Here is a 20,838-nt window from a genome sequence, read left to right as displayed (position 1 = left end):
CTAGCACTCCATTTTTCCTCCAAGAGATTTTGAAATCACCAAGAACTTGTTTGTTTGAGAGAGTCATTTTGATAATTGTTACATTATAAGTGACTGTCCATAACAGATGTGCTGGGTCATTATCATAATTTAAAGTATTTTTTGTGATAAATTATATCTAAGATATGATCTTACCTGAACTACAAATACATTACAAAACCAGACTGTAAAAATGTCTTGATCTATTTATGCATTTTTTTGGGTGTAATAATCAACAGGCAGTACTTTTCTATTAAATTAATGCTTAATACAGCAGTTGACAAGAACTGGCTATTACATACTGTGAAATATGAGTCATCATCTGAAAATAACACCTTTTCAAGTTGATGAATTATAGAACATGATAAATTATTGAGTTTCTACTGTAATGAAAAAAAAAAACAAATGAGCCTACTGTAACGAGCTGTTAAGAATAAACTTGTAATGTTGTGCTGAAATTTTATGGTAAAATCATTAAATTATGCAACTACAGTAGAACATACACACACTTCCACTGAAACAAATGAAAACAGACATTGAGGAGAGTTGCTTTTTATTTTTAGCAACTTACTACAAGTTTTGAAATTTTTTTACATGTGTTCTTCTGAGCACATTTAGTAATTCAGAATCTTCAGCTTATTTGGTTTGGATATTGCATCAAGTAATAAAGAACATAGTTTGTTATGGAAATTTAAATACAGAGAATATGGATACCAGGGTGTGGCTGTGTTTGTTTGCATATTCTGGAAATTTTGATTGACTCTTGAAACAACCTAGAATTTCATTTTGGAAAAGTGTGGGAACTCTGAATTGTAAACTACTATTTTTTTGGACAGGCAATTCAAATTTTTCATTTTCCATTTTTTCAGTTATATCAATCTGTAATGGGCAAAATTGAGAAATACTAGTTTTTAGTACTTTGGTGCAAAATATCAAACTTACAATTTTATTTTATAAAATTTATAATTGTTTCAGTTATTAGTGAGTTTGTGCATCAGTATTTTCTGTGAAAAATGCTTTGTTATAACTTTATACTTATGAATGTTCATAAACGAAGTCTCCCATTATGAGCTTACCTTATAAAATAAGGTTGTAATGGTAGCCAATTAGAATAGTCTTTTACTTATTATTGGCACTAAGATGTAGCAAAAGATGGCATCACTTTTTCAAATGTGGTGAGCAAGAAGGCATTATTTTTCTGACACTGAAAGACTTAAAAGAATCCACAAATTATAATCTGAACATATATCAGAAATTTGCATTTGGAAGATTCTTGATTATTAAATTAATGGTTTGATATAAGTATTCTGTTCCTTAGCAGCTCTCTGCATAGATTTATATACAAAATTATTTTTCAGTTCTTTCGAATCAAAGATTGTTTAGGTTTTGTATAATAATAAAATTTGATCATTTTAATATTTCTCAGTCAACAATTTTGTTTAGTTAAATTAGTTACTTCCTTGAAGCTATCAATAGTCAATAGTCTTATTTTCAAAATGTAGCATTATAAGTAGAACAAGTTCCTGTGCAAATGCATCCATGATATTTAAAATTACATTAAAAACTTGTAAGTGTGATAGAAAAGATTGTCATGCAAATTCACTATTTAATATTAACTCTAAATATTTTAATTTCTATTATATATTTTAAACAAATTAAAATTCAGTATAATTTTAATTTTTTTTTAGGAATTGGTGTGCCTATTCTTTTAGCATATGTATATGGAGTGGTTCCAATATCTTTGTGCCGTTCTGGTGGTTGTGGAGTGACAACATCTGCTTCAGGTGTACGTATTGAATTTGATGAAGAAAATGATATTGGTATTGGAAGTAGTGTTGCAGCTGGTAAGTTTTTACTTTTGTTTGATTATTATTAATAGTAATAATAATAAATTTATTTTGATGATTTTATAAAAATTTAACAGAATTACGTAAAATTTATTTAAAAGAGAAAATGAGTTTTACATCAACAGAGAATATTAACTCAATGTTTTTATCTTTGTATTAATGAACTATAGTACAAATAAGTGTGTTATAAAGCAAAATTAAAAAGAAAAACTGACTTTGCTTCAGTTAAGAGCAATATAACACATCATTGAGATTACAAATCTCTTTCTGAAAATATTTGCTATTAGAATTCAGCAAACCCAAACTTCCATGCCCAATAAGGTATAAATCAATTATCTAGTAAATTAAAAACAATGCCTTACCATCACTAGATTGGTCAGATTTAATTAAATAAAAGTTACTTTATTCAAAATCAAAAGTTTTTCAAAATATTTAAGAAAAATATAATTTTACTATAAATAATTATATTTTATTTAATTTCTTTGGTAATATCATTCTCTGTATTTATTTAATTGTAAGAAACACTGTTGATTTAAAATTATAGGAAAATTGTATACTTTCATCCTATAAGAGCATTAATATTAATTTATTTTAAAAAATTACTTATACTTTTCATTTATTTTAACATTTCAAACAAAATAAACACAAATGTTACCTACATAAACACTGCACATATATCCAATATCCAGCAAGAGAAACTACAAGAAAGCAAATGTTTTCATCCATGTTGAATAGGCTTTCTTATAGTTTTTCTTGCTGAATATTGATTATATGTGCAGTGTTTATTTACGTGTATACCCCAGTTTGAGTAGTTGAATTTTACTTACATTCTGCAGCACTATTTCTACATTCTTCTACATAATACATTATTTCAATGCTGCATACTAATAGTCTTTTTGGATATATTTGAATTGTAAATAGTATCAGAATTATAATTAAGCTTAACATTAGAGTATTGTCAACGTTTTAAATGAAGTGACAATAGAATGCAGAGATACAACAAAGTTTGTTCATGCATAGGCACTGATGAAAATGCCATAAGATCTGTTTTGCCTAACAAACTGATTCCTTTTCCCCAAATTCTAATACGTGGGTGCTTCAAAAAGTTTGTGGAAAAAGTCCGTAACTAAAAATTGTTTGGAAGGATTTTGATTTCAATGCACCTGAACATTCTTGTACCAATGTGTTATAACATGTTCAAACATGAACCCTTAAATGTAGGTAAGAATCAGTTGAAAGTCAAGCACCATTCAATCAACATGGAATCCACCAAAATCGAGATGAGAACAAACAAAGTTCACGGTGAAACTTGGTTGGGAGAATAGGCAAAACATTGATGCTCTGAAACAAGTTTATGGTGATAATGCTCCAAAGAAGTCAACAATGGATAAGTCGCTGAAAGGTACCAATTTTCCATCAGTTGAAGATGTAAAAAGAGCTGCTCTGACATGGTTCAGATCATAAGACCCTCAGTTCTACTCAGACGAACTTAAAGGCTGGTATCAATGTTTGTAGAAGCATATCGACCTTAATGGAGCATATGTTGAAAAATAAACATAATAACTGAAATTGTTTTTTCATACTATCCTTTTTCCATGAACTTTTTGAAGCCCTCTCATACTTTTTTAAAAGAAATTTATCTTAAAATAATTACTATATTTTCTTGCTTATGTTTGTTATGTATTAAAATCTTTACAACATATAGTAAAACTGAAGTGATAAACATGTCAGAGAAATGATAACCCGCAAATGGCTACCTACCGCTGTTCTCAAGGACATTTAGCTCTGTACACCGAAATGCAGTGCATGTCATGTGATCTGTTGCAATTTTTTTTTACGTGAAAGATAATAAGTTTATAAATAATATGTAAGAAAGGAATAAAGTTTTATACTAAAATTTCGTAGAAATGTATTTTATAAAATAGTGTATTATAAATTACTTTAATTATTATTATTTGTGGGAGTTTTTTCTGTAAAGTTTCTATTGTCAAGATGTTAGGTTAGTGAGGTTCAAGCTTAGCATATAATATAGGTAATAACATAACAAACAAATATAAAAACGATTACAAAATAACATGATATATTTTAGTATTTAGGGGGTTCTAATACACATGTCTAGAAACTCACTTCCTCACAAGTATTGTTAGGAATTACCTGCAAACATTGACCAACCGTGTTTCAAGGTCAAGTAACTATATATAGTGTACTGCAGTGTGTGGAATCTCCTTGCAAGTTTGTGTTATATGAATAATAAACTGTATCTAAATAATAAATAAAAGAAAATAGTGATACAAGATACTTTTATATAAATGTAAATAAAATATGTGCACAGTAGTTGTGACAATCAGTTTCAAATATCAAGCAATACACGGAAGTCGTGTAATAAAATTATTATACAAATATATATGCATATAAACCGATATGGGGGTTCTCAAATGTTACTTAGCAATATAAAATTATTTTTTATCACTAACCTACGAATGGCAGCTTTTCAGCAAAATGACAAATAATACAGAGAAGCCGAATTGCAGGGGACCCTGTAAAGTAGGCTATCCAGAGGAAAAAAATGCCATTTAGGAACCAAGTCAGATGCATTGAAAAAATTTAAAAAAAAACTTTTTCAAATAGATGTTTTCTTTTAAATAATAATGAAAGATTTTTATCTGAAGTCATTTTTTTTAATTAATTCTACTTTAAGTGGTATTATTTAGAAGTTGCTGGTTGTATTGTTTGGAAATTAAGTTCCTTACTCACTGACTGGGCTTCACCAAAATGCAAGTAAAATAGACCAGCTGGCATAGAAATGCTGAATCTTATCAATTTGATTATTTCCTTACTAAGTTTGCCCAATTATTTATTATTTTCACATAGATTTTAAATTAAAGAAATTATTGTCTTGTTTTTAGTGACAGAACAATATAAGACACTTTTTTTTAATAACAAAAATCATTTATAAGGAATTAGTTATGCTATATCAAACAATATGTAAGGAATGCTATGTAGAACTTTTGTATTGGTTAAAAGAATTTACTAGGCAAAGCTTCCATTTCAGGAAAAAATCATAGATTTATCTTGCTTGAATAATGCATACTTTCATTTTGAAGTGATTATTAAGAAGTTTTTTTAGCAGAGTGAATGAATAGAATGAATGAAATTCTATTGATTTGGGTCTTGCAGATTATATTTTATTCCTTAAAAGGACATCAATTTGAGAATATAAAGAAAAATTTTTTTGATTAAATTAATTCATTTTTGTTTGAAACTAACAAAAATGAATTACACTGGGTGATCGGTTAACGAACATAATCCATTCCAAGACTTTGTTCGCTATCCGAATTGTTTGTTAACTGGTTATTGATTTACCATAGATTTTTATGGGAATTTGATTAATTTGTTCTGGAGATCCCAAAAAATAAAAAATATATATACTTTCTTACTACATTTATTTATATGTAACAGTAAAAATACATATATACACAGTCTTGCATTTTTATTAGTCATGTTTTTTCCATTTGTGGGAGTTAGAGAATCTGTCTAATGTTGATTGCTTTTCTCTCTCCTTCAGGATTTTTCAGAAGTAATTAATAGCATTGTAATTGTAGAGATCCCCAAGCTTATTAACCTCAACCTGGTTTGGATGCCATTCTAAGATCGTTGTTCTGACATCCTCCCACTTCTTCAAATCTTTAATAGCAGATATCAGCATTAATCCTCTTTTTCAGAAGAAAACATTTCTCTCCAAATTTCTTGGTGTTCTGTCGTCAGATCCGTTTCAAGTTCCATTATGAGCTCTTCAATGTTCTTTGTTTCTCAGATGTGATTTTTGTTAGTACTTTAGCTGCTTGAGTCTTCTTGATTATACAATGTCCTTTTTAGAAAAGATTGAACTGCAGCCTACTGTAGACCTGTTCGAGCCATATTGCCCAGCAACATCAGACATCATCTTCCCACTCTCTACTTTTGCTATTATACTCACCTTTTGAAAATAAAAACACACAAAACTTAACAGGTGCCCACCTGACAGTCTCGCGAGTACTATAAAAGAATTATTTCTGTCAGAAAAATAAAAGGCTGGAATTACAAGGGAGAGTTTCAAAGTTTAGAGGAATGCTATCCAATCAGTATATATCGGTTGAGCGTTGATGTCGTTGTCTCTCGCGCTCTGAAAAGTTCTGAATTGTTGCCTGAAGACAAGGGAAGACAATTGGTATTCATTATTTTATGCTGATTCTTCTTGTGTTTGTTCTGTGAAGTGTTCGGTATCCGAACATGTGTTTGTTGTCTGAACATAAAAATATTTTGCGTTATTTGTTTTGTTCGTAATCAAATCATTATCTGATTTGTTCATAGTTCGAAGTGTTTGTTAACCAATCACCCACTGTACTTGATTTATGCTATTAGCATACATACAACTCCTGAACAAAAGTATGGATTATTTTGTAATTGCTGCAGAAAAATTATTTTGATTCTTAAATAATGAAACTCACAAAAATAATATTGAACTTTTAATAACTGGCAAATATAGTAGACATATTAAAGTATTTACATACCAGAGATCATAGAGATATTTGAATATACAGTAGACCACCTATAACGCTTAGATATGTTCCACTTTATAAGAATTTTACGTTGTAGGAATCCTTAAATACATGAGCCAATCACAGCCCGACACGTGTGAAGTTTTCGGACTAAGGCTGTTTGAAAGGTTTTCTTCTATAAAATTAACCGATTCTAGACTAATTCGACTCAACATTTCCAAAACACATATAATTTTTTGGGAATAATCCGTATAAACTATGCTATAAACAAAAAATTGTAGGATTACTTACCGAATGTGCACCATTTGACATCNTTTGTTGTGTGTGTTTTAGCTGGCAGCACTGGCACTTTTGTGTGGTGTTTTTCTGAAGACTGTGTGTTGTGCTGAATCGAACGTTTTTGATACTAGATTAACTTCTAAAGTATAATTTTATTTTTGGTTTTATATTTTTCAATATATTTATTTTGTTTGTAAAAAATAAAGAAATAATTTTTAACGATACAATAGCTACGATTATTATTTTGAAAAGTTTACATTAGGCTTAACATGGACGAAAATTCAACGCGAAGCGACACGCAACGGAGAAAAACTTCAACATGGCATATTTTTTCGTACATAATCGGTTATCCGAAAAACAAGTTATCCGAACAACCCCAGTCCCCAATTGATTCGGATAAACGACGCTCTACTGTAATTAATATATAATTATATGTAGAGTACTTAATTTATATATAATTTATATATAATACTGTACAGACGATAGTAAACTCAATTTACCCGCCTAAACTTTCCGTAGTGTGGCACTGGACGGCGAGAAGTAGTTCGGCTGCTCATCCACTATTGGTCCAAATTTGATCAATCTTGTCACGACATGAGTCAGCAACGACGTTTTACGAGTCCCTTTATACGAATACTGCCGCAATTTTTTTGCTACGTTATAAGAATTTCCGTTATAGGAACCCACGTTATAGGGGGGTTGACTGTATTACAAAGTTACAGTATTTTAAACAAAGTAAGAGTTGAACAAAAGTATGAAATCATGAAAAATATTGATATTATACAAAGGTAGGGAATATTTTGATGATTATTATAATAAAAAATTATTATATTAAAAAATATTGATTTTAACATGGTAAACTGAATAATACTCTTGTAAATACATTTTATAATGTTACCATACAGGGTCTGCACAGATCTGAAAAATCAGGAAGTAAAGATTTTTAGCAGAAAAAGTCGGGATCTGCAAATACTGTGGAATCCATTGTCGCTCCCACTCTTTTTTGATTGGAACATGTCTTTGAGTTTGGTTCAGTAAAGAGAGGTCTATGAAAACTGGAGTGACCAAACAAAAATGGCAAGATTTGTTGCACTTATATCTCATAAACTATAAATGATTATCTAACAATTTAAATTTTGTGTGCAGCTTTGTGGGGGAGGAGTAGCAATTGTGCGTGAACACTGAAAATGTCAAGGTGTTTGGGCAGTGAAACTGGATTGTGAAAAGATAGGATGTTGAAATTGGTGTTGATTTGTACAGGAGGACAGGACTAAAATATTATATAGCAATAATAATCAACAAGACAGAATATGTAAAGTTATAAGACAATAAGTGTGCGAGTCGAAGAAAATTTTCACAATGTTAAAGAAATTGCAAAAGAAATATGAACAGAAATCTAAAAAGCATATATCATTGGAAAGAAACATTTAAAAGAAATCAGAAAAGCCTAAAATGACTAATGCTGAATGATGCAGATTGTATAGAGAGTGTAATAAAAACCGAGCGTGTCAACTCTGACACGAATATTTCGAGTGTGCTGCCACCTGAACTGATAGATATCGACTTGGAATGTGATAATCACCAAGACTTTATTCGTTTGCATCTTATGCTTCCTCTAATAACACAAAGATGGATTTATTTCTTAAACAATTGCAATTGTGTCCCATACACAATCCTCCCAATTTTTTTGACCTGCACAACATTTGGTTAACTCATTGCTGGCAGTTAATGCTGTGAGGCAGAAGCAAAGAACTGTTAGTTGGCTTAAATTTTGCTTTATTTTTTAATTTAATTTTTGATAAATAAATAAATATTGTGTACAGTGCATTTTGGAACAAATGGCAGACCTCATGCAATCTCTATTTTTTATTCATTGTATTCTTCACTGCTGGCCATATACAGTATGTGGAAATAATAATCCTGTCAATTTTGACAGATTGATGATCTGTGATATGTCTTTTCTCTAACTGAAAATTTTCATCTTCATATGGCCTGCGGAATTTTAGAAGTATACCAAATATTACCATACTTAAAAATTGGATTTTCAAAAATGTCATCGACGACAACCTGCTTTCCTTCCAAAACTGTCATTCCCACTAAGTTTTGGGGAGGGATAGGAAGAAATGTAACAACCTTGAATGGGTCTGTGCTGGACCATTTTTCTATTCAAATTATTTTGAATTTACTGCCTCCTTGCTTTAATAAAATTTTATTTTACTACACAAATCTTTTTCTTATTTAAATAAAATTTACAAATTAATTTAAATTAAATTATGAAATTTTTTATATGATGTAGAAATGACATAGCTAATTACATAATCAACTTTACACAGTTTTCATAAGTGAATAAAGTGTTTTTTAATAAAAAAAATTTATATAATTGAGTATAAAATGGGATTAAATAAACTTGGCTGAATATTATATAATGGAAAGGGGAAATACAGAAACGTTAATAAGTCAGGGAATAATGTCATAATTGGTCAGGGAATCACAGATGGAATTACCTGTATGGATCCTGATCATAATGAAGTATAAAATTGAAGTGAGCATAATAATGAAGTGAATGATGGCATCTAATAGTGAATTAAGTGAAGATAACAAACAGTTAATTTTGAAGCATCAAGAAGGAAAATTAGAAAGGATAAAAGCAAAAACATTACACTACTCTCAAGAGACAGTTTTAAAAATAATTTTAAAGTTTAAAACATTTGGAAGCATGAAAAATCAGCAAAGAGTTGGAAGACCAAGATCTAAAATCAAGAGATATGACTGTAATTTTATTAAAATTGTAAGGAAAACAGATTTTTGTCATCAAGTAGCATTAATTCAAAATGGGAAGAGAAAGAGGTTAAGCAATGGCTTAATTAAAGAACATAACATATAGCATTTAGAATGGCCTGCCAACAATCCAGATATATCTCCCATTGAAAATGTTTGGAATGTTTTGAAAAAAGTGATCTCTAAAAAACAGAGAGCTACAACTTTAGAAGAATTAAAGAAGATAGTCAAAGAATCATGGTCAGAAGTTGATCTAGAACTGAGTAGAAAACATTTCTACAATGTCACAAAGAATTAAGGCTTTAATTAGGACAAAAGGTGTTCTTACGAAATGTTAATCATCATCATTCCATACTTTTGGTTAATATTTTTTATGATTCCATACTTTTGTTCACCTCTTACTTTATTTAAAATGCTGTAATTTTATACAAACATCTCTAAACACAATATATAATATAGCTAAATACCAACCAATGCCAAAAATCTATCGGGCTAGTTTAAGGCTAATTACTAAATGAATTACGTAACCAATTTGGCTCTAGAGGTAAGCGTTAGGCGCCATCTCTTATTAACATTAATAATTATAAATTAATTAATTAATTTAAATAATTTAGAACCGCTGGGAGAACAAATCGGCACAGAGTGGGACTTGAACCCACAACTCCTGCTTACCATGCAGATGCATTGCCAATTACACTATCCAGACCTCCAGTCCAATCTCCTCTTCCAGTGTATAGAAGCTAACGTTATAACATTAGCTCCTATATGCTTCATAGAGATGACGCCTAATGCTTACCTCTAGTGTCAATTTGGTNGAGCCGTATGGGAAGTAGGACGTGGGCACTGAATGTGTCCCCAGCCGGCGTTGTAATAACCGTCGATGGTTAAGTAGTTAGATTATATACGCTGGAAGAGGAGATCGGATCGGAGGTCCGGGTAGCGTAACTGGCAACGCATCTGCACGGTAAGCAGGAGTTGTGGGTTCGAGTCCCGCTCCGGGCCGATTTTTTCTCCCAGCGGTTCTAAATTATTTAAATTAATTAATTAATTTATAATTATTAATGTTAATAAGAGATGGCGCCTAACGCTTACCTCTAGAGCCAAATTGGTTAGGTAATTCATTTAGTAATTAGCCTTAAACTAGCCCGATAGATTTTTGGCATTGGTTGGTATTTATGCTGTAATTTTGTAATTTATGTACATATCTTTACAAAATTTGGTTTGTAAATACTCAAATATGTCTGTTATGTTTGCCAATTTAAAAGTCCAATAAAATTTTTGTGAGTTTGAATATTTAAGAATTAAAATAATTTTTCTGCAGCAATTACAAAATATTCCATACTGTTGTTCAGGGTTAATACATTACATACAGTAAAGCTTCCCTTTATACAAATTCACTTTAACATGAAAAATTTTTAAATAATCAACTAGACACCAGATGTCCCCACAATGAATGAATTAAAAATTTTTAAGGATTAAATGCATTAAAGCAAATTAACTTTACAAATTTGGGAGTTCTACAAGGTATATATAATTAAATTAAATTTGTTCTATAATCTTATCTGCAGTTGTGTAGCAAACATATGTAGTGTAGCAGAATGTGACAGTGAAACCACAGTTTCAAGACATTGACATAAATACAACTGTACATTTAGCTTGAAATTACAATAAAATGTTTTTATAGATTATGATTCTTTTATTATTATTTTTTTTTTGTATTACATTCTATTTGTACTATATTTAACACATGATACAGTATTTCATGTACACTATTTCAAGATCTATCTCTTATGAGTTTGGGAAAGGCAAACAGTTTAACATGTTATAACATAATGTGCATTTTGACATATCAAAGATATTAAACCATCTTTGATATGTCAAAATGCACATAACCTTTTATTATAAACAAAATATTTGTATAACTATATCAATAGGAATAAAATTAAACTTTTGGAATTTGTAATTTAACATACTTCATTTTATGTATAAGGTTTATTTTTCTGCCACTTACAGGTACATATTATTTATTAAGTGTTGAAGTGGAGTTATGTTGTTTATGACACTACTCCATGGCTCTATTTATTCCCTGCTTTTGTAGAACTAATTACTTACATAAATATAAGGATTGGATTAATGTGTATATAGATAATGATGATTTAAAATTGGGGGAATGTATTATACGACTCAATTTCAGGATTTAATAAGGCAAAATAAAAATTATTACATTGTATATTTAAAGTATATTTTCTGATTGTAATTTTTTTAATTAAATNTATGTTGTTATTTTCAAATATTATTAGGTAAAAGTTAAGTTTGAACATTAGATGGCTTGAAAATATCTACCCTGAATAAAGCATTCAGAGTAAGTGTCTGTATTCCTGTCTCACAGGGAGTCTTAAGTGCGGCACGAAGGGCATATAAACACTAAGTAAACCACATAAAACACCTGACTAATGTATAAGAGTGGAGATCACCCGGTCCAAGTAGGACCTCGAATAAAGCATTCAGAGTGTGAGACTAATCGGGATAGGACGTTTAAGAGTTCTTGACTCTTCTACCTATTACTCGACTCGAGACCTTGAGGTCCGATCTTGCTTGTCGAAAGGATGGGTTCTTTTGAGCGGAAAGGTTTTAAAGTTAAGGATCGTTAGATCCTTATTTCACGTCAGGATCTGACACTAATCTATCAATTTCTTAGTGGATAGATATGTGTTAGATTGAGGACAAAATTATCATGAGCGATCTCGTCGAGAACTTTGGGTTCAGTATGGAGCATAAAATTAAACTTTTAAGTAAATTTTGGAATATGGTGATAATTGACCCTTTCAATCATTTTTAACTTTCATTTTAAATATTCTTATGAAAGAATATCATTTATTTTTATTAATATTAATAAATAAATTCTATTCATTTGTGTAGTTTTTCAAAATGATTTTATTTTGCATATTTAACTACCATTTATGGTTAAGAAATGAAAAGTATATATTTTATTGTTGTTACTTTTGTACATCAATTTATTCTTGTAGTCAAAAAGAAAACAGTGTCGTCTTCAAACTCCAAATACTAGTTTATTTTTTATTCTAAAATTGCAATGTCAAATTTTACAAATATCTTTCCAATGTTTTTAATTAACTGATACAACTCTTTGAATATTTTTTTTTATAAAGGAATACATTTAAAAATAACAAACTACAAATTTTTACTAATTCATATATAAAATTTGAAATTATTCAATAATGTTGAAATATATTCTACACTTCATAAAATATAAAATAACTGCATCATTTAAATTGTATGAAATTATTATGAAAGAAGTAAATTTAAATTGATTATTAAACAAGTTAGAGTTATTTTCAATATTTTACTTTGTGTTATTTGAGAAGTTTGTAATGTTGTTAAAAATAGTAGTTTTTAATCTTAAAATTAAATGTCATGAAAGTCATTTTAAGAAATTTTAAATAGATGGTGTAAGTGTCGATACTGCCGCTAGTCACAGAGGAGTTAATCCAAGTATTGGAGAAGTATCTCTCGGAATGTCTACTAGTCTGAGTTTAGGAAGTGGAAGTCACATGGGAATGATGAGAGATCGAGATAGCGACAGAGAAAGTGCTAGTAATACAGCATTAGCTGGTAGTATTGCAAGTGCCTCTTTAGCTGGAAATATTGCTCACAAGTAAGTTTATTTAATAAATATATACTAGTTTATAAAATTAACAATTCATTGTCATATCTAATATTTAATATACATATATGCATTGGACAATTTTTGTTAAACCAAAAGCAGTTGAGACTTCTAGTTGATAATTTGTAGCTTGAAGATTGTATGTGTTTGTTATTAAATATTATAATGCTCAAACTCTTTTTATTCATTAAAAAATTATTATTTTATAAGAAATTTGTGAAGTTTATATATNTCTATTCATTTGTGTAGTTTTTCAAAATGATTTTATTTTGCATATTTAACTACCATTTATGGTTAAGAAATGAAAAGTATATATTTTATTGTTGTTACTTTTGTACATCAATTTATTCTTGTAGTCAAAAAGAAAACAGTGTCGTCTTCAAACTCCAAATACTAGTTTATTTTTTATTCTAAAATTGCAATGTCAAATTTTACAAATATCTTTCCAATGTTTTTAATTAACTGATACAACTCTTTGAATATTTTTTTTTATAAAGGAATACATTTAAAAATAACAAACTACAAATTTTTACTAATTCATATATAAAATTTGAAATTATTCAATAATGTTGAAATATATTCTACACTTCATAAAATATAAAATAACTGCATCATTTAAATTGTATGAAATTATTATGAAAGAAGTAAATTTAAATTGATTATTAAACAAGTTAGAGTTATTTTCAATATTTTACTTTGTGTTATTTGAGAAGTTTGTAATGTTGTTAAAAATAGTAGTTTTTAATCTTAAAATTAAATGTCATGAAAGTCATTTTAAGAAATTTTAAATAGATGGTGTAAGTGTCGATACTGCCGCTAGTCACAGAGGAGTTAATCCAAGTATTGGAGAAGTATCTCTCGGAATGTCTACTAGTCTGAGTTTAGGAAGTGGAAGTCACATGGGAATGATGAGAGATCGAGATAGCGACAGAGAAAGTGCTAGTAATACAGCATTAGCTGGTAGTATTGCAAGTGCCTCTTTAGCTGGAAATATTGCTCACAAGTAAGTTTATTTAATAAATATATACTAGTTTATAAAATTAACAATTCATTGTCATATCTAATATTTAATATACATATATGCATTGGACAATTTTTGTTAAACCAAAAGCAGTTGAGACTTCTAGTTGATAATTTGTAGCTTGAAGATTGTATGTGTTTGTTATTAAATATTATAATGCTCAAACTCTTTTTATTCATTAAAAAATTATTATTTTATAAGAAATTTGTGAAGTTTATATATCTTTAATTTTCAAAACAGTCTAATGTCAATACAGTACAGTTATTAACATTTCTGTTATGCATTGCCTTCTATTATATGATAATCTCTTAGTACTATCTGATTTATAATGGGGTGTTATATCTCATTATGATGATCTTATTTTAATATTTTGGGATATATCTATTTTGTCTTATTTTTAACAAGCTATGTTGTTATTTTCAAATATTATTAGGTAAAAGTTAAGTTTGAACATTAGATGGCTTGAAAATATCTACCCTGAATAAAGCATTCAGAGTAAGTGTCTGTATTCCTGTCTCACAGGGAGTCTTAAGTGCGGCACGAAGGGCATATAAACACTAAGTAAACCACATAAAACACCTGACTAATGTATAAGAGTGGAGATCACCCGGTCCAAGTAGGACCTCGAATAAAGCATTCAGAGTGTGAGACTAATCGGGATAGGACGTTTAAGAGTTCTTGACTCTTCTACCTATTACTCGACTCGAGACCTTGAGGTCCGATCTTGCTTGTCGAAAGGATGGGTTCTTTTGAGCGGAAAGGTTTTAAAGTTAAGGATCGTTAGATCCTTATTTCACGTCAGGATCTGACACTAATCTATCAATTTCTTAGTGGATAGATATGTGTTAGATTGAGGACAAAATTATCATGAGCGATCTCGTCGAGAACTTTGGGTTCAGTATGGAGGTGATAATACCGGAAGAAACACACACCAATCCAAGCTCATTAACATTATACCTGTTTATTGTTGAGCATTTTTACGTAGATAATTAACTAGGGAATCAAGGTTACAGTTTCCTCTCGGGATTTTCACTCCATAATTCATAAGTTTCGGGGTTGATAACAGACAAAATATATATTAGTTGCAACCCTAACCGCGAGTTGGAAATATTCAAGAGAGAGCTTACATATTCTCGCTAGTGGAATAAATACCTCTAGTTATAACGTTGATTTCGGGTTGATCCGAGTTCTCGTTCTTCCCAGGGTTGTAATTCAGTCCAAAGTTCGTAGTTGAAGTTCAAAGTTGTACTCAAAGTCAGAATTGTAAAGTCTATCTAAGACGATGGCGAGGAGAGGCAGATAATCCACACATACACAGTATAGAAAAATAACTTCCCCTCCTGTGTCGTCATCGCACTTGCCTTTTATACGGGGCTCTCTTTTTGAGATTTCCCCATGTACATCACAGGGGATGATCTTTGACCAATAGTGGGCGAAGTGACAAAATTATGACACAACAGTTAACTCATCTTTTACAAGGAAGTACCCCCTTGGGAACAGAGTTTTATGAGCAATTTTTATGAGAAAATTTTGTCGGTTATTTTTCTCTTTTTGGGTTAACCCTAACTTTTATAAAATCGTTTTAGTTTTGAAACAAAACAGTAGACGAAAATGAATAAAAATATTCAAATCTCAGCCTTCTTAAATCCGGGTCCTCACAAGAGTAAGTGTCTGTATTCCTGTCTCGCGGGGGTCTTAAGTGCATCACGAAGGACGTATAAACACTAAGTAAACCACGTAAAACATGGTGGCAGTGGATAATTAAGCCAGTGAAGGAAACGAAGCTTAACGAACACGTCAGCTTAGTTAAACAAGTAATCAAACACTTCATTCAAAGGTTGATGCTGCGGTAGACAGACAGTCTCCTTGGTATATTAATATAACAATTACTTTAAAGCAACAGAAATAAATATATAATTTATTTAAAAAGTGAGATGAATAGTTTAACTCCTCTGGAACCTTTTTCCATGGACACATCAAATCCAGAAAATTGGAGTTTATGGAAGCAACGATTTGATATTTATGCAACGGCAATAGATTTACCTGCAAAAAGTATTCCACAGCAGAAAGCCATCCTGCTCCATATTATTGGAGAGAAAGGCTTAGAAATATACAATAATTTCCATTTAGAGGAAAATGCCACGAATCTGACAGTGGATGAAATCTTAGCTAAATTTACGAACCATTTCCAGCCATATAAGAACATTATTAGTAGATATGTATTTTTCTCGCTTGTACAGAAGCCAGGACAAACTGTAGAATTTGTAACAGAGCTACGTACAAAAGCTCAAGGATGTGATTTTGGCACCCTAACAGAATCTCTCATAAGAGACAATAAAACCTATACATGATGGGATGTTACGAAAGTCATGTTTAGAATCTACGATCTTTAAAACATATAATTCAGCAAAAATATCCCATGCAACTAAAAAAATTTTTTTGCAGACCTGTGTTATTATTAGATGACCCAATTTCTTTTGAGGTGCTAGTCTGTTTTGGATTCTTTACAAAATAATAAGGCCACCAGTCTAGATAAAATTAAAAATGAGGTGGTAAAATCTTTCTTGTAATATTTTGGTAAATTTGGTAACAATGTTTCATGATTTTAAGTTAAACTGATTTTCTTCCTCTTAGAAGTGCATTTAAAAATTTTATATAAGAAAGGTTCCAAATCTGTGTCAAGTAATTATAGACTAATATCTTTAATTAATAGTGAGGTTGCAGCCAAAGTTTTCAATGCAAAAACGTGAACATTGGACATTCAGCGCCGCCATCCTGTAAGCCTAGAAGTTTGACAATGGTGTTTGGAACATCGGTAGAATCATTCTTGATGTTTGAAATGCCATTGTCAAACTTCTAGGCTTACAGGATGGCAGCGCTGAACATCCAACATTCACATTTTTGCATTGAAAATGTCAGCTGCAACCTCTCTAATGTATTTAGAAAAATTTTTTCTTCTATTTTGGTAAACTGTCTAAATCTTTGGATTGAAGAATTTAATGTTATATCCCTAAATCAGGGTGCTTTCTTTAAAAACAGAGGAGTTGGCTATAATCTTTTTATTCTACAGGAAATTAGTCAGTCAGCATTATCAAGAAAGCACCGTAAGTTGTATGTAAAATTCATTGATTTGAAAAAGTGTTGATTCTATAGATTATGATAGTTTATAGTGGAAACTTGCTAAGTGGAGCATCTCCAATTGATTTATTAATTTACTTAAACAGCAATTTTCTAACACTAGTTATGTTATTGAGGAGGATTTTATCAGAATGGATTGTTAGACTTCAAATAAGGGATTACCTCAGGGTAAACCAGAGTCCTGTTCTCTTTAATTTATTTATAAATGATCTTCCAGATTTTATACACAAAAAAAGGAATTATGGGTATAGCATTATTCACACAGATTGAGTTGGACTGACTTTTATTTGCGGATGATATTATATTGCTATCTAACTCAGTTGTTTCCTTTCAATTGAAGTTTAACTTTTTAGTTGAATATTGCAAAAACAATAGATTGACAATTAATGAAGATAAATCCAAATTACTGATTTTTCACAGAGGAAGAAAACTTGGAAAGGCTGATAACTTCTTTTTGTTGGATAAGAAATTTGAAATAGTGTCTCATTTTAAATACTTGGGTATTCACTTTTCTTCTCTAAGTTCATTTTTATTTCATTTTGAAAGGGTTTTGCTAGATTCTAAACAGAAAATGACAAATATAATGAAATAATTAACAAAAATGAAGATGTTTTCTGTCAAGAATTATTTTAGACTTTGATTCAATAATTAAATTGAGTGTAAGTTGTGTGTTTCCAATTTGGGGTTTTAGTTTTGTGGAAAAACTAGAAAAGGTTCAATTATGGTTTTTTAAACTGGATTTTTCATTTAAACCGTTTAGTTTCTGGATCCCTAATAAGATATGAACTGAGCAGACCACTTTAGTAATTGGTCTTCATATGAATGTGTTTCGTTTTTGGTTTAAAATTCTTGATTTTGCCTGAATGTGACTTTAGAAAATTAGTTTACAACAAATTGATAGTACAGCAATCATCTTCTGTTGACTTATGGTCAAACATTATTAAATATTGGTTGGAGGAGATCTCTCTTGCTGGGATTTTCATATGCTTATCAATCTCATGTATCAGATGATGATGATTTTTCTGCCGAATTATTACAAGCACTAAGTGATAAATATTGGTTGCAAGATAGGATGCATATTAGTTAGAAATATAATTGATTTGGTACTTTATCATTTTCATGGTCTATACATAATTATTTACTGTCAAATCTGAATTATAAGATTAAATCTTCAATAATACAGCTTAGACTAAATGCATATTCTATTTCTTTTAATGCTAAAAAAATAAATATCATGAAAAATACAAGATGCTCCTGCTGTAATTTGCTTGTTGAGGATATTAAGAAAGCATATTTATTTCTTGTAAACCTTTAGAATATCTAAAGGAATCTTTGTTGGGACATGAATTTCATTTTTATTCATTGCTTGAGAATGATGTAAGTTCCTTAACATTGTTTAAAGTGTATAAATTTTTTTAAGATTCATTAAATTTCTTACAACATAATAGTAACTACTAATTTTGTTTACTTTATATATTTGCATTTGTCATGTTATGATATAATGATGATGATGATTATTATTAACATATAAATATCATATTATCATATATATTAATGTGTGTGTACCAATTATTTCCCCCCTTGTGAAGATGCAAGTCAAATCAATAAAGATATATATTTTTGTTATATATAGATAAAGATGTGTATGTGTATATATTGGTATATAATATATTTTAATCATATTTAATCCATAAATTAGTGGGATGCAGTTTCATTCATTATGCAAATGAAGTATGGGAAGTGTTGAGATGGCAGGTGAAGTTTAACATAATTTACCCAAAATTCAAAATAACTGAAACAAAATGGAAAATAAATAATATAACTAAATATAACTATAAATAAAACTTGCTTTCTGTGGCATTGCACTGTCCAGAATTATAAAATTGAAAATACAGTAGAGCCTCGATTATCCGACTCAATTGGGGACTGGGGTTGGTCGGATAATTGAAAAGTCGGATAACCGAAAAGTATGAAAAAATCCATTATTAGTGTAGTATATTATTAGATCCCATGTAATTAGTATATTAGTATATCGCTATTAACCTGCTTTGCGTTGAATTTTCATTGATGTTAAGCCTAACAAAATTTTTTAAAATAATAATCGTCGCTATTGTATCGTTAAAAATTAGAAAATTAAGCCTCTGGCTCCCTTTCATGGTCGATCCAGTGTTGCCAACTAAAACACGTAAAAATAATATTAAAGTAGCCAAGACATAGCCAAATATTGTAGCACCACATCACTAGCGGACATTTGAAATTTGCCGACTAGAATGGTCGGTTAACCGAGGTGACGGTTAATCGGGGGTCGGATAATCGAGGCTCTACTGTAGAATGATTAACAAAGTGAATTAACAATAAAATCAATTTCACACAAAAATTTCTATATTTTCTTGTGATTTATGATTCCTTTAATTGTAATTGACTACCTGCTTGTATCCTTAAATCTTAATAAAATCAAATCAGTTTTTAAAATTGTATGTTAATCAAGTGCAATATACCTAAACAGCATTATTGTACTATATTATGGCACAAATACATATGCAATATTATATCAATTTGCATGCCTATATTTAAAAGTTGTTTACGTGATTAATTTTACTTATGACCAATATTTGTAAGTTTTAGTTTTTATTATATTTTCTTGTGCCATTTGTGCATCTAAAACAGTGGTTCTTAATCTTTTAGTGATGAAGGACCATTTATCAAAATTTTTGTCTTGCCATGGACCACGAACTGTTTGGCAGTAATATAGGTTCTTATAAGGTTCTATAAATTAAACACGTAGAAAATTATTCGGAACCAAGAGTATTATAATATTTGCAAAAGTGTTACATTAATTATATTATTATTATTATTATTATTGTTTATTGATATAAATTTAAATTTCTTACAATGGGGACAAATTAATAATAATATAAAAACACACAAATCATAGTAAAATTAACGAAGAAATTCCAAAGATTTAGAGAAAAAGGAGAAGAGCTTAAATAAGGTAATTTTTGACATAACCTCATTCTTCAAATAATCACATCTAAACTCCTCCCCTAATACAGAACATTTTAGTTGGTATGTCACTTGACAGGATTCAAACAAATGAGTCAGAAGATCTTCTTTTTCTTTTACACCACAGAATTCACAACACCCTTCACTGGATATATTTATCCGGTAACCCTTGAACAAAATTCGAAATCTGTTTAGTCTGAGTTGCATAATAAGGCTTTTTGTAGAAAAATTAGTCTCACAATTCAAGTAACTTGCTGTACACCAGACCAAGCGTGATTCACACAGATTAACTCGTTTAGCTGATATTGAAGACATATCCCAGTTCCACAACTGATCTGACTTAGTTTGAATTAGTGCATTTAAATGGGTTCTCAACAAAGAAGCTGAATGAGATAAAAATAAAAAGGAATAACCCAAGCCATCAAAAATATTTTTAACTGAAGCTGGCCAACTTTTCTTACCATGTTTAACTGCTGTTAACAAAACATTATATGTTATTCGACGCAAATCACATGAGGGTAACTCCATGATTTT

General features: G+C 29.9%; 1 protein-coding gene across 1 annotated transcript in view; it reads left to right on the top strand.

Annotated features, from left to right (window-relative positions):
* Window positions 1–14,145, top strand: part of LOC111635216 (E3 ubiquitin-protein ligase RNF19A-like) — a gene marked incomplete at its 3' end in the record, with an annotated part of 100,021 nt that extends 85,876 nt beyond the window's left edge. Inside the window, exons 10-12 of the mRNA XM_023380112.1 lie at window positions 1,707–1,862; window positions 12,923–13,133; window positions 13,963–14,145. Coding sequence (XP_023235880.1) covers window positions 1,707–1,862; window positions 12,923–13,133; window positions 13,963–14,145 — 550 coding nt within the window. The remainder of the gene's footprint in view (window positions 1–1,706; window positions 1,863–12,922; window positions 13,134–13,962) is intronic.
* Window positions 14,146–20,838: the final 6,693 nt, after the last annotated feature.

Source organism: Centruroides sculpturatus, unplaced genomic scaffold, assembly GCF_000671375.1.
Source record: "Centruroides sculpturatus isolate CEXI.00-Female unplaced genomic scaffold, Cexi_2.0 scaffold878, whole genome shotgun sequence".
NCBI lineage: Eukaryota > Metazoa > Arthropoda > Arachnida > Scorpiones > Buthidae > Centruroides > Centruroides sculpturatus.
Note: the sequence above shows the minus strand (reverse complement) of the source record. Positions and strands in the feature narration are given on the sequence as shown.